This window comes from Hyaena hyaena, unplaced genomic scaffold, assembly GCF_003009895.1.
Source record: "Hyaena hyaena isolate Hyena2069 unplaced genomic scaffold, ASM300989v1 scaffold_360, whole genome shotgun sequence".
In the NCBI taxonomy this organism is placed as follows: Eukaryota; Metazoa; Chordata; class Mammalia; order Carnivora; family Hyaenidae; genus Hyaena; species Hyaena hyaena.
The window spans coordinates 1,701,350-1,716,452 of NW_024080993.1; the positions used below are offsets into that span (position 1 = coordinate 1,701,350).

Consider the following 15,103-nt stretch of genomic DNA (forward strand, 5'->3'; position numbering starts at 1 on the left):
TAAATTGAAAATCCTCCTGCATTCATTTCCAGTTGGCGTCAATTATGAAAACTGTCTCAAGTCCCTGACTCCTTGGTCCATGCAGAGAGACCAGTTCAGTGCGGAATGAGGAAGAACTGTAACTTTTCAGACGCTTCTTGTCACTTGAGCAGTGTAAGGTATATTAGCAGCACCCCAGGGAAGAAGCGAGGAGGTCATGGGGCGAAGACACACCTCAGATGTTTCCTGTTGTTACTCCTTGTTTCGTTGAAGCACGTGACCCTGACAGGCTGTCAGCAGCCCCCTGTGATGAAGCTAAAAAAAGCAGCATCAAAAATTTAAAATTATCAAAAAATAAAATCCAGGGCACCTGGGTGGCTCAGTTGGTTAAGTGTCTGACTTCGGCTCAGGCCGTGATCTCACTGTTCATGGGTTCGAGCCCTGCATCAGGTTCTATGTGAACACTTGCTCAGAGCCTGGAGCCTGCTTTGGATTCTGTGTCTCCTTCTCTTTCTGTCCCTCCCCTGCTCACACTCTGTCTCTCAAAAATAAATAGATGTAAGAAAAAAATTTAAATAAATAAATATATATATATATGTAAAATCCACATCAATTGCTTTTTTTCTCTGCCCAGTCTATACTATAATACCCTCATTGTCTCTTCCTCCTTGTTTAACAACATGTGATTCCTCTTGGAGCCATCATTATAATCCTCTTAGCAAATAGCCATTCCTAGCGACGTCATTCATTCATCCAACACATGTTTATTGAGTACCTACTCTATCCCAAGCTCTGTTTTAGGTAGTGGAAATGCAGAAGTGAATATCTACATATTGGATTAACTTTTCCAAATACATCATGGCACTTTAGCCGTGATTTCTTGCTTGTTTTATTTTACACTCATATTTCTTGAGTCCTATTCCAAACTATTTTTTTCTTACTTAATATCCATGCTTCTTGTGACATCTATTCTTTGAGTGAGAAGCTTACTGTGTTGATTTTCCTCTTGTTTCTTCCACCGCTCGCACTGGTCACTCCTCCTCTGTAGGGACACCTTCTCTTTGTACTTCTTTGTACTTCTTCTTAAAAATAAGAAATGTCTTCTCCCGCCCACCTTCCTCCATCTTCTGCCTTATCACGTCCTGTCCTCACATTTACCACCCTTCACAGTCACGTTTGTTTCTAGAAAGTTTGGAGTTCATGCACTGTGTTCACTTTCTCACTCTCTGTGTTATGCTTTTACCCCCAAAGTCTGAAATGATGCCTGTCCTCACAACTCTCTTGAAATTGCTCCTAATCGCAGTGCTCAATGAGTTCACCGTCTAGATTCATCAGGGAAGGCTTCCAGCTGTACCAAGCAAACCTAAACATCCAATGATACAACTTGATAGATGTTTATTTTCCTATCCCGGCAACCATTCTGGAAAGGTGTTGATGTGGACAGATCAGCGCTTCTCCTTGCAGACATTCCAGAGCCCAGAGTCCTACTGTAAGGCTGTAAGACCTGTCACCGTACCGGCAACGGCATGTCCCCACCCCACCCCCCACCATTGGCTAGATCCCCATCACACGGCTGTAGGAAGCTGCAAGGCAAGCTGGGAACATGGCGGGTGGGTGTGCGTCCAAGAACAAAAGGAGATGGATTAAACAACAATTAGTAGTCCCAACCATACCCTCCTCCCTGCCGTGATGCCCTCCGAGCTTCTCTGCCGCCACTCCTTCCTGCCTGGTCTCTCTCTGACAGCAAGGCACTCCATCTCAGTCTTTTGGGCAGGCTCCTGGTCTTCCCTGAGACATCTTTGCTTTTCTCCCTATTCCTTCTATTATAGATGATCTCATCTGCTCCCCTGCTTTAAAAATACATTTGAATGCCATTGGCATCTCCATTTATTTCTCTACATGGTCGTCACTCCTGCACTCAAAGCCTAAATACACGACCATGTGACCTCTCCACTTCAGTAGATCACAAGCTCTAACAGTCCGCACATGCAACAAGCTGCTTTCAATACCTCTTCCAAATCTCTTGTTCTTCCACTGTCACCCATCTCAGTAAAGAGCACCTAACCCACTTGGTTGTTCTTTTCAGAAATCCAAGAGTTATCTCAGTGTACCTCTTTCTTCCTTATTTTCACTGTACTTCCCACCAAGCCCTGCAGAGTCTATTTTCTAAATACCCCTCAAGTCCAGCTACCTCTCCAATCTTTACCTCCATCATCATCTGTCACTGGTCCTGGTCCAGTTGCTGCCTAATTGGTTTTATGGAATCTACTTTACCATCTTCAGTCTATTGTCCATTAAGCAATCAGAACACACCTTTATATTCTGATGTAAGTGTCCTGATTTAAAACTCAACAGTACCTTCCCGTATCTCTCAGGAGAAAGCCTTACTCGTCTCTCCAAGCTCACCTCCCTCTACCTCTTCTCGGTCACTTTCAGCCACATTTGCCCCCTAGCTCCTCTCTGCTCTTCCTTACAGGCACAAAGCTGTGCTGACCGCAGGGCCTTTGCACTGCATAGGCATGGGTTCATTCCTCAGCAAAGACTGCTTTCCCTCCTCTCCTACCAAGCCTATCTGTTTCCATCTCAGTTTAATGGTCACTTCCTCAAGGAAATCTCCCTGACTCTTTCCAGCCCTCCAAGGCTAGTAGAGACCCTTATAATTACTGGTACTTTTTCTTCATGGCTCTTACCAGGAAAGTAATATGAGGTAATCATATTACTCCCCTCCATCTCCCTCTCAGGAACCATTCCTACCTCCCTCTGTTCTAGCCCATGTGCCCAGAACAGTGCCACGCACTGATTATTAAATAAATCCAGCCACGTCCCTGCTCCAGAGTTGATAGCAGAGGGCACATTCAGTGACTCGGCTTTCATGTCCACGGTCTGCAGTACTTTCCAGTAGGGTGGAATGGGAAGACGTCAAGGTTGGGACCCAGGCTGAACTTTGAACTGGCTGATTACTGATGAGTACAGATGTTAAAGTCTTGGCTTTTCAGATGTCAGAATGGGGCACGCTAGAAACGAGACATTTGAATTTGTCCAACAAACACTGGACTTTCTTCAATTCACCTCAAATTTAATTTTGCAGCACTAACTGGAACACAGAGGGCATTGTGAAAGGTCATCCACCTCAGGTCTTTGTTTTAAGGCCTCAGAAGGGACACCAGGGAAACAAAAGAACCAAACTGGCCTTATTTCCATTTCCTGAGCTTTTTTTCCTTCATTCTATTGGAACTAGCTAACTACTGGTAGTTAACAATGGCAAGCTTTCTTTGACCAAATTCTATACATTTCTTTCCAACTTGTTGAATCTTCTCGCTGATATTGATTCTTTAGAATTAGACCCATGGCAGTAAATTGAATTTCTGAAATAGATTTGCTTGGTATTTGCTTTTAAAAAGATGATACGGTTTTCCCCCACTATCCAAAAGTAGAAGGCTCCTATAAAACCTTTTGTAAACTGAAATCGCGTAAAGTGAAGGAGGAGTTACCATTTCATAAAAGCAAAAATCGTCTTCAGATTTCTTCCAGTTAGTAAAAACAGGTCCTAAGGTAGGTCCTTCATAAGAGAAAGGTGGCATCAAGTTAACTTTCGGATAGTAGGGGGAATCTGTACTAACGAAGAAGCGGCTCCATGTTTACTGTACCTTTAAGTATCCAAATCAATTTAATTAAATTCCATTAGAAGCGCCAGAGCTGAAACAAACTAATGAAAGCAACCGGTATGTCAGGCGGTATTTATTTCTGTATTAAACTGCAAATACTCCCTTTTGGCCCTTAAGAATTAGTTGAAATATTTAACTCTACTAGGTTTTGTTGTAGAATTGTTGATGGAATTAGTTTTAATGAATCTTTAACAAACACTTTACCTTAAAAAGAGATGGAAGCTACTTTATTACAGCAAAGGGAAGCTGAGATTTCATTGACATGCAGACGCTGGCTCGGGTTTCAATCACACCCACTGTGACTACCCTGTTTCCCTTTTTTCCTACCTAATACCTTTTATTGAAATAAGAAGTGCGTATGCATAACTACCCCTTATTTGGAATCTCTTCTCTCTCTGCTTCGTGTGATTACATTAATAGGTTTATTACACTTAAAAACGACTGGAAAACTGGCACAATTTTGAGCAATCAAGTTTTTCATAAGTGAGCCATAATATCTTGGCTGGTTACCTTTTGCAAGGGATGTCAACATTCGTGGTTTGACGTTCATCTGAAAAATAGGTTCCTGATGACGAAATCCTGGTAGCTCATGCAGGAAACAAGCTGTCAGTGTCCCAGTTCGAATGAGTGAATGAGCTTGGGTTGCTAAAAGCCCAGAGGGTTTCTACCACACTTCCTTTCTATCTCAGGTCACTCAGAGCAAATTAAAATTGACAAGCTTTATGGACTGAGAGCTTTCAAGGACAGCTAACGCAAAAAGCTTGTATTTGTTGCTTCAGAATCAGTCTCTGTGTGCCTACTGAGCAATCCTTGTTTAGAGGCCAAGAAAATCTCATCAGATTAAGGAAGTTCCAGAGCTGTTTTCAAAAGGGATGACCATAGATGGGCTCACGGTGTCCTTTCACTGAGGTTGATCTCAGTGGGAATAAAAGCCTCTCACCGTTTTCAAGGTTAATTCTTGATTGAAGCTTTTGTCCAAGGCAGAGATGTCACTTAGCATCAGAAAAGATTTGTTAAATCTAAATTCTAAGTATGGAAGAGAAGACTTCCAAAACTCGCTTTGAAAATGGAGCTGTAAACGGGAACATCGCCATTTAACTGCCTATTCAGTGGCTGTTTGCTCACTCCATCCTCCTCTGCCTGTTGCTGTCTAGTTTCCAAAGGGTGCCTTCTTCCAGGGGGCAGAGACTTCTAGGGAATTTAAATTCCATTTCCTTTCATCTTATCTCCTGAAGCATGTAACTGAAGATTTGGTATTTAACCCCTTTTGTTCTTTGTTAAAAAATACGATTTGGAAGTTTATTCATTTTTGAGAGACAGAGACAGAGTGTGAGTGGGGGTGGGGAGACCCAGAATCCAAAGCAGCCTCCACGCTCTGAGCTGTCAGTGCAGAGCCTGATGCGGGGCTCGGACTCACGAACCATGAGATCATGACCTGAACCGAAGTCAGATGCCTCACCGACTGAGCCACGAGGCGCCCCAGCCCTTTCGCTCTCTCTCCAATCACCAAATCCTCTCAACAGCCCCTGAGGTATTGACCTTCCCACCATCTCTTAAAACTCTGTAGTACACACATGGAGTAACCTCTCTCCCTCAACCTTTTCCACCCCCTCTATCTAACAGTGTCCTTCTGTCCTTCTGCATCACTTCTCTGAGTCAACATGGAGGCCAGGGGGTTGGGGGCTCAGCTGGGTGACAGGATGTTTCCTGGAAGTTGGGAGATGGGGGGGGGGTAAATCTTCAAACACCACCCCCACCCCACCCCCACCCATGGTTCAGCTTCACTCCATCTTACCGGCCTGCTCTCCACACCTCCTGCTGGAGGGCCCTGCATCCCACTTCCTTCCTGGGGCAGTGACACTGGTCACCTGTGTTCCCAGGAATGTCCCCACAGGGGACCTATTTAGAAACCAGCCCTTCAGTCTGGGGGAGCACGTTCCCCCGGTAGGCGTGGGCTTCTGTACCCAACTTTAAAGGAACTAATGGAAAACGTGACGCGCTCTCCCTTCTCCCCTTCCTTCCTGGCTGTCCTGAGCACTTGTGTTTGGGGAGAACGGAGCGCGTGCGCCTGCTACGGACAGGTGCTGGTGCTTTCCGCGCCGCAGGATGCGGGAAGCAGTGGAGACGGGGTGGGCTCAGTACGTGCTCTGAGAGCCACGAGTGGAATCAGCACCCATCTGGGGCCAGATGTGGCAGGTATAACAGTGCTTCAATTTACCCACAAGACTGGTTAAAGAGGAGGCTGTTTAATATACCTCACTCTGAAACAGCAGCAGCTGAGGAAGAAATTACCATCTAAAATGGAGCTGGCAAGCCGTAGGCCATTTTTTTTTAAAGTGCCATTTTACCTAAACTAACACGGCCTTCAGCCCAGCAGTAAGCATGTCATAAAAGACAGATATACCAACAGCAGAAGATGATACTGATGAGATTGCTCTAAGCTAAAATAAAAACATCGTAAAGATCTGATAACTTTCATCTGTTACAGGACAATAGAGTATAAGAGCTACAGAGGCTTAGCTGTAACGCCTAGGATATTGATTATCATTTTGGTTTACAATAATGAATTCAGTCCTCGTAAATCTCTAGATCCAACTAGCATTTATTAGGCTCCTCAGTGTCGCAGGTTCTATGCCAGGGACCAGGGCTTCAGAAACAAATAAGCTGAGGAGATGGGACCACAGCATCTCTAGTGTGATGTCAAAGTAGTCTGTCCATATTCAAGTGAAAATAATCCAGAATAGCAATGCTAAAGGTTCCCCCCTCCCCAGTCTTGGAGGCGTAATTCATTTAGCAATAGTGATTTAATGAGCGTGGACTGCCTGCCTACTGTTTACCTTGCACACAAGCATGCAGGATACATAAGATCTGACGGGAAGAGGGAGGGAAGGGGCTGTGCCGGGTTGTGGAGCTTCCTGGTCAGAGGAGCAGACTCACGAAATTGAATCACAAATCTGGTGGTTGCTGGGTAATCGGGGGTGATTGGGGTTCAGGGTGTGTGTGGCACCTCTCGGCTCTGAGGTTGGGACCTATTTTTGTTCCTGTAGAAGTCAACCTTGAGAAGGCCTTTTCTGACATTCCCCAGTGGAGTCAGACATTCAGGGCCTCCTCGGATTAGTCACCGCAGTCTGTGCGCAGAGATGTCAGACCAGCAGCTCACCGCCCAGCTCTTCATCTACATCACCCAGGGGGGCTTTTGAAAGTACCAATGCCCAGGCCCTACTCAGAACAATTTAAACAGGAATCTCAGGTCCTGAGGCCCAGGCATTACTATTTTGAAATCTCCCCAAAGCCGATTGAGTATTTTTGCCCTTAATTTATGGAAGAGAAATGGAGGCAGAGCTTACCAGGAATTGCGACACTCACGTAGACCAGGGCAGAAGGAACGATTCCTGGAGGCCTTCTCATCTCAGCAACCTGACAACAGAATGGGGAGCCTGGGTGGCTCAGTTGGTTAAGCGTCCAACTTCGGCTCAGGTCATGATCTCACTGTTAGTGGGTTCGAGACCCGCATCGGGCTCTGTGCTGACAGCTAGCTCAGAGCCTGGAGCCTGTTTTCCTTCTGTGTCTCCCTCTCTCTCTGACCCTCCCCTGCTCACACTGTCTCTCTCTGTCAGAAATAAATATAAAAAAGAGAGAAAGAGAGAAAGAAAGAAAGAAAGAAAGGCCCCAGGTGAAAGCAGCTTTCAGCCTTGACAAAGATCTCTAGCTCTGACATTGGTGCGCAGACCTAACAGATTCAGGTGCTGGTCTGCGCTGGGTGTCCCGCACACTTTCTGGAGTAAGAAGCTGGGGGACAAGTGGGCATTACACTACCCTCATGTAGACCGATCTGGAAGCCACTTGGTCCCTTCATTTGAAACCTGTAAGTGGAAGTCTCTCCAGTTGGATAGTCTTCTCGGAGGTATTTACAAGGACGGTCATAAAGTTAATATTGCTAGACATTGCAGACCTCCAGGTACTTAAGGGGAAGATGCATAGGCGCTAACCAGAGTGACCACTAGGTGCACATATGGTGAAGACCACTTTTGAGCCCATGAAGAAGAATGTTGCCCAGATACTCAGGAGCTCTGGACCATTGAAAGTACCGATCCGGATGATAGTAGCTTTGGGGAATAATACAGTTCCATAAAGAAACAGGCTGGGAACTTTAACACAGAGACTGAAACTGGTAGAAGGACAGTAAAAGGAGAAGATAAAGAAAATCAGATTATTCCTGGCGGCAATTTAAAGTTCAGTGACTTTGAACTCCTCTTCTCTTTCAGGTTTCTATCTCTATCTACTTGGAACAATTTAACGACCTCCAGTTTTAAGTTTAATGTGTTAAAAATAAAAACCAATTTGAGGCACAGATATCATATCACCTTTTTGACAGCTTGGCTGGGTCTGGAGCTGAAGGGCACAACTTCTCGGTCATTCTGCTGGAGGCGAAGACAGACGTTGAAAGAGTCCCTTATCGTTCAATGTTAAGGATTAATGGCCCTTTCCTAGATGCCATGGCCCTTCCTCATTCTGTTTTTCTTCCTTGAGTTTCTGATCCAACCCCTAGAAGGCAAAGGGGTGGTGTGAATGGGAACTGTGGTCGAGCACCTGATAGAATAAAATTCAGGAAAAAGCCTCTGGTCTACAGGGAGTTAAAATTTTAAGACGAGAAAATAGTGACCTAAGAGGCAAATGATGTAAAAGATATGTGCCCAAGTTGTGTGTGTTTCTGTAAACCACTTTCAAGCCTTCCTGAGTGACCCTGGGGAGTAAATGAATAATGAATTGATTGCAAGCTGGCTAGGTAACAAATACATACATGGCTATTTGGATAAAAGGAAGTCCGCTTAATAGTAACTTCCCAAAGAAAATATGTCTTCATTTCCCTTCTTCTTTGGAAAGCAAAACTTTTTTTCTGAAAAAAATGTTCAATTTTGAAATTTCAAAAAAAAATCATATACTAAAAGATCTGGAAGGTCATGAGATTTCTCCTCAAGGTAATTAATCATTCGCCATAACTTACTGATCGATCTGTACCCTCATCTCTGGCATCTGATACACTGTTTTCCATGACATTGGGAAGTTCCTGCCATCAAAGTTAAAACTGTGGGGCCCCTTCCAGGCATGGTTGAATGTAGCAATGTGAGAGTTCCATGTTTTAGTCATGGCACCTCTCACTCTGGAGCAGCGAATGAGAGAGAAAATGGGCACGAGATGTAGCCAGGTCACCTCTCCTTGCTCTTGCATTGGCTCAGGAAACTGCTCGAATCAAGAGCCTTCACTGGGCCTGTTTCCTAAACTCCCTCCTCCCACCTCCATTCAGTGTCTGTGCTCACATGCATACAGTCGTGGGCCGAGCACAGAGGTGTGAGGACCAGCGTGGCCTTCTCTCTGCCTCTAAACACACTCCTCATCCTCCTCAGGTGTGTGCTAATCCCATCACCCACAGACAGCGTCCCTGAAAGGCCACATCTCTGTCATGCATGACTTTGCATTCCTGGCACTGGGTCTTATGAAGGATTTGAAAGCTTTTTTTGGTGCATCCTTACAAGAGTTTCTTCCTGAGTAAGCAGTTTCAGGATGCACTTTCCTGGTATTTCTTGAGATGTAAGTACTTACATGGTCCCATTGTAATCTAAGCGTCACGGAATTTGAAGCGCTGAGCACAGCAGAGCTCCAATCATCTGCACAAGAGATGTTGAATAATCCATCGCTATCTCACCAAGTAAAACAAAACCAGATCTAGACCTGTGCCACAATTCTCTCTAGTGTCTCCTTTGGTCTTAAAACATACGAAATATTAGCTGATGTTCTTATTGGGAAATATTTTATTTACCTTAAATGACATGCGGAACATCGTGACTTATTCATGACCAAAGAAGCCAAAGTTTTGATTAAAGCTATTTCCTGAGCCACTATGTGCCACCCCAACATATATCTTCTAAATTGCGAAACAAACATAACATCATCTGCCTCTGTTGATCATATTCAAGGGTTTTTGTGGTCAAACAAAGCTTTACCTTCAAAAGAAAGGAATCTGTTTTTTAAACGCTTTTTCAAGTTGTTCCCATACATGAATACACTTTTGTGGATGCATACACTTTTGAAATAGCTCCCATCCTGCACATGCTCTTGTAAGACTGTCCCTTCGCTATCCTGGCCACCACCCCACAGAGGACATAGGGAAATGCACAAACTACCATGGAGACATTTTCCTCCTATCCTGACACGTACCCTTTACCTACCATGCCACATGCCTGCCTTTCTCTGAGGAGGATTTATGCCTTCCACCCCTCATCGCCTCAGTCACCACGATTGCATTGCTCAAAGCATTGGGTCAACTGTTGTTACTGACCATTAGCATTTAAGGATTCAGGATGGCCAGTTGTCTGCCCCAGTATCCCACCTTTCTTCCACCTGCTGCCCATTCCTTTCCCCCCTTTAACCCATTGTCTGTGATCAGCAAGATCCCCTGTATGCATTCCCCACCCCTTCTTCTTGCTCTGACGTTGGGCTATCCCCGAACATATGCTCCCTACACCCCTCTCAAGAGGTGGCTGTTTCATTTCCCATCCCCTTCCTCAGGAAAAAAAAAAAAAAAAAAAAAACAGCATTTGTGAAGTACCCTCACCCTAGCAGCCTACGACCATTTTAGGATCTGCAGCTACCAACTAGTTTTCATTCTCCATCTCCTCAACATTCACACTTTCCTTTGTCCCAGGCTTAGATTCCATGGCTTCCAAGGCATTCTATTTGCACTCCCTGTCTCCTTCCAGGTTACCTTCCTGACCACCCCCCATCCAATTCAGTCAACTCCACTCCTGCCACAGGGCAGCTGAATTTGGCTGGAGAAAAATAAGCAATGATGCTGACCTCTGGTCTCATTGTAAATTCATCGCCACATGCCTTAAGTCGCCTCTCAGCATTCTGGCTGCCAGACCACCTGGCCATGGTCAACGTGCCCCCCACTTACCTCAAGAACCATTTCACACCTTCCCTCCGTCCTCTCTTTTGTTGCCTTCCTCCTCTCTTCCCCTCCTCCCTTTTATTCTCTAAGCTCCAACTCTTCCTCATGCTCCACTGCTGACTTCACTTCTCACTCCACCCAGAGAATATGCAAGAAAACACAAAAGAATGTCTTCATCCTCCCGCCACCAAATCCACTCTCTTCTTGCTACATCTGTGACCACACAGCATGGCCCACTAGTCCGTTGTTCCCAAATCCTCTCAACACTTCTCCCTGAAATTCACTGCAACTTATTGCTTCCTCTGTGGTATCACCGGCTCTTCCCTCCTCTCTGTTGAGTCACTCCCTAGGACAAATAAACTGCTGGGTCTCTCCAGGCGATCTATGAAAACATCTCTTCGTCACTCAGTCTCTCCAGGCTCCATTTCTCCACTCCCCTTAACAATGAAACCTTGTCAACGGTGGTCTGTGCTCACCCTTCTCCTTCATCAATGCTCATTATCTTTGGAGCCTGCTCCACTTAATGTTTGCCAACCTGACCAAAGAAAGTGCTTTTGCCCCAGTCATAATGGCTTCCATGTTCCCCAGGCCAGTGGCCGGTTCCTGCCTATCATCCAGTTGGTCTTCTCTATGCATCAGCTTTCCTGCTCTTGCTTGATCTCACACCCTCTTGATCCTCCTCGGGCTCTCTTTGTCCCTTCCCAGCCTCCTCCAAATCTTTTCCTGCTTTTCACACCCTCTAAACACTAGACTGTCCCAGAGCTCAGCCATGTGTCCCCTGTTTTCTTCCAATATTTGCATTCACATTTGTATCCATTCTCCTTGTTTCAAATAACGTGTCTATGCTCAACTCCAAAACTTTACCTCCAGCCCTGACATCATTCTTCAAACCCTGATCTGCAGAGTTTTCTGCAAATTTCTGCTTTATTTTCTATCTTCTCTTTCATGTCCAACAGACATCTCTACCCAACTTGTCCCAAATGGCAGTACTGGTATCACCACCTAAAGCTACTTCTCTCCCAGTATTCCTTTTGTCAGGAAACGGAACTTCCAGTACCCTGTTGTTCACATCAGAAACACTGGGGTAGAGCGTGGCTCCCCTCTCCTACACCCAATAGCCAAGTCGTCAGCAAATCCTCCAACACAGATGCTGCATCTGACCGTTGCCCATCATCAGCCGCTATCCAAGCCAGGGTTGTGTCTCCCTCGTCCAATGGATAGCCTCTTCCTTGGCCTCCCTCCTTCTGTTCTAGACTCTCAGAAGACTTCTTATCTTTCTGGAGCCCCTTGATCACTCCTCAGCCACAGGGACTTCCAGTGGATCTCACATGTCTTAGCCCATCACATCTTTCCTTCCCTTGGCTTGGAAACCCCAGCCTGTGTCTTTGGTATCTGTCCCCTTATCATCCTCCAGGTCCCTGCTGCAATGCTAAGTGGTCCCAGAGTAACACACATTCCATAAACATATTCTGTAAACTAACCACAGCAGCACACTCCACCAGTAGTCCTTGATCCCCTAACCTAGCTTTATGTCTCCTTTCAGATACTTACAAGTACGCCACATGGTGGTGTTAATATTTCTTTACCTGCTTAGTGTTTGACTTAGCTGGCCCATTAACTGTCTCAGGCTCACTAAGATGGGATAACAATAGCATCGAGCCTACGAGATTGTTGAGAAAATGTTGCCTTGTAGTAAAGCTAGTGCTAGGTAAGTGCTAGATAATAGCACACTTCTCACCTTGGCTGTTTCCTACCAGCCAAACAGATAGGAATAAGAATTAGATAAACAAAGACACAAATACTGAAATGAGTATGAATTTTGTTCTTCATTAACTTCCCTCTATTTACGCTCGCACTGATTCTTCATAGTACATTGAGTCCCTTAAAAGTCTAAATATAACCAGAAACAGAAAAAGCCAGAAGCGTTGAAGTGGCTGCCTCTGTGAAGCAGGAGCGGGGGTGAGGCAGGTGTCTGCTTTTCTTTGTTGTAGGTTTAGTGCCCTTTGACGTATGACTTTGATGCAAATGAATTTAAAATGATGCAAATTGAATTTGAAAAAAGAGGAAACGCTGGGAAGACACACATGAACATGAGCTCATGCCAGGGTGAGGGAGGGTGGAGTTACTGGCAATTTTTTCTCTTCTTTTTCCTTTCTAAATTCACAAAATATGATCTACAATGTATTTATTTGGCTTTTATAACGAAAAAAATGGTATATGTGCATTTTAGTATATTAACTATTAGAAGGCTTCATGGAAGATTCATTGGTAGGACACATTTCGAATATGCTGTAAAGCGAAAAATATTGTTCCTGGGTTAAAGCAGAGAACGTACCTATGTGGGTGTGAAGACACAGTGACAGTCATGCTCCTGAGCAGGTGGGCTTGGGGCGTTTGTGGCCAAGGAGGTCTGAAACAAAAACAGGGAGCTCCCCTGGAAGGAAAGAGGCTTCTTGGCATCATGGTTGCTAACTGATTGGCCCTCGGGGATAAAAAAGAGCAAATGCTTTTGGAAGACTTCAAGGCAGTTGAAAAGAGGGCCAAACAGACCCGGAACCAGGTAGGTAAAGATGAGACAGTTTCAGGGTCATCTAACACTTTGAGCATCGTGTTTTCATTTAAATAAAATCTTCTGGCCAAAGCAGGTTTGCAAAGAGGCCATTTATTCAACATCTCGGGAGGAAAGCAAGCCATAAAAGCAGCCCTTCCCCCATGTCAGTCCGTCTGGAGGGAGCGGGGGGGGGGGGGGGGGGGACTCTCTGTTCACACTTATCTTTCTGAACCTTGATGGTTGACCGAGCAAGGCTCAGTGATCTCTTTTGACAGACTGTAGAAATGTTTTGCAAAATCGAATGCTTGGAACCTCAAAATGGGAGGCGATGAAGAATCATTCCACCTCCCCCACTTAACAGGGGCGTGCTGTCTATTACAGGATGGATGGTCCCAGTATCACTTTGTAGCCTCATCTTCAACCATCGAGAGGGATCGGCAAAGGCCCTACTCTTCCTCTCGCACGCCCTCCATCTCCCCTGTGCGTGTGTCTCCCAACAACCGCTCAGGTAAGAGACCCCTGCAGCCAGCCAGGCCTGATGGCCCTCCTTCCCACCCCTCAGCCGACCCCCACGGAGGGCGAGCCGTCCCCACTTGGACGTTTGCTACAAATATGAAATGAGTTCTGTTTTCTTTCAGAGCAGTGGTGACTTTGTGTTATGTTTACACAGACTCAGAATAGATTTCAAAAAGTCTCTAACAGGTGTTAGACGTGCATTCAGTGAGCAAAAAGAATAAAGACAGCTGTCAGATGTTTGCAGAGCAGGGTTTTCTATGGACCTTTATCCAACTTGAAATAGTCTGAGTTACACTGTATTGATTATAACTTGAATAGCAGAGTAGTGGAGAAAGGGCTTGCTATTTCTTGTTCTAGGATGACATACATTTGAATATCCCATTGAGGGTTTCCTTACTCCTCCATATCTGATTAGCCTGTTATTATTACCTTTAAACCAGCCGGTAAATGATTGATAAAGTCTTATTACAACAAAACCATAACTTTTAAGTCACTCAATTTAATTGTTTTTCTAATTTTGTCACATTTCTATTGCTTGAATTTTGAACTAACTACTATCATTTACTTGTAAAGATACTTTATACCCTTTTACAGTCACATTATATATGGCCTAAGATTAAGGATAAAATTAAAAGTGAAATATGAGCACATCATTTAATCTATAAGTGACATAGCCTTTATTGTTTTTACTCAAAGTGTAAGCTTAATTTTTGTTTATTTCTGCATTTGGGTTTTGTTGTAAGAAGGAAACATGGATGAATAATTATATGTATATGTATATACGCAAACACGCACACACACGCGCGCACACACAGACACGGACACACAGCTGTACAGGCTGTTATTTAAGAGTTTCTCCTTGCTCTTTGCTGCTGTTGCCCTGCTGAGGAGCTACGAGACCTGCATCTCAGAGGGCATGGTGGGAGAGCGCTCCTCTGCCCTTGAGACCACTTGCTGTAAAACTTTACACTGCACTTTACTGTCAGAATGATGAGGAAAATCAGACATGAATGGGGAGTATTTGACTGAGATAAATTACTCTCTCCCAGCCCCATGAAGGCTTCTATTTTCAGTGTGGTGTTACTGCTACTAACTTTTAGTCCCCACTAGGTGAGAATCAGAAACCACCGTGTGACTAGAAACTTCCTCCTGCCTCGGAAGCACAGGGATGGCCTTTTACGTGTATTGCCTCCATACATCCTTGTTTTTATGGTTTGTTTATTTTTTGAGAGAAAGAGAGAGAGCATGAGCAGGGGAGGGGCAAAAAGGGGGGACAGCGGATCTGAAACGGGCTCTGCACTGACAGCAGAGAGCCCGACGTAGGTCCTGAGATCAGGACCTGAGCTCACATTGGATGCTTGGCCGACTGAGCCACCAAGGCACCCCTTACCTCCATATGTCTTAAAAAGATAAAGACCAGTGAGTCTGAGAAGCACAAGGATG

General features: G+C 44.9%; 1 protein-coding gene across 1 annotated transcript in view; it reads left to right on the forward strand.

Moving 5' to 3' along the window:
- The window catches only part of CTNND2 (catenin delta 2), a 935,777-nt gene that overhangs the window by 901,548 nt on the left and 19,126 nt on the right, over positions 1 to 15,103 (forward strand). The window contains exon 24 of the mRNA XM_039250112.1: positions 13,526 to 13,652. Coding sequence (XP_039106043.1) covers positions 13,526 to 13,652 — 127 coding nt within the window. The remainder of the gene's footprint in view (positions 1 to 13,525; positions 13,653 to 15,103) is intronic.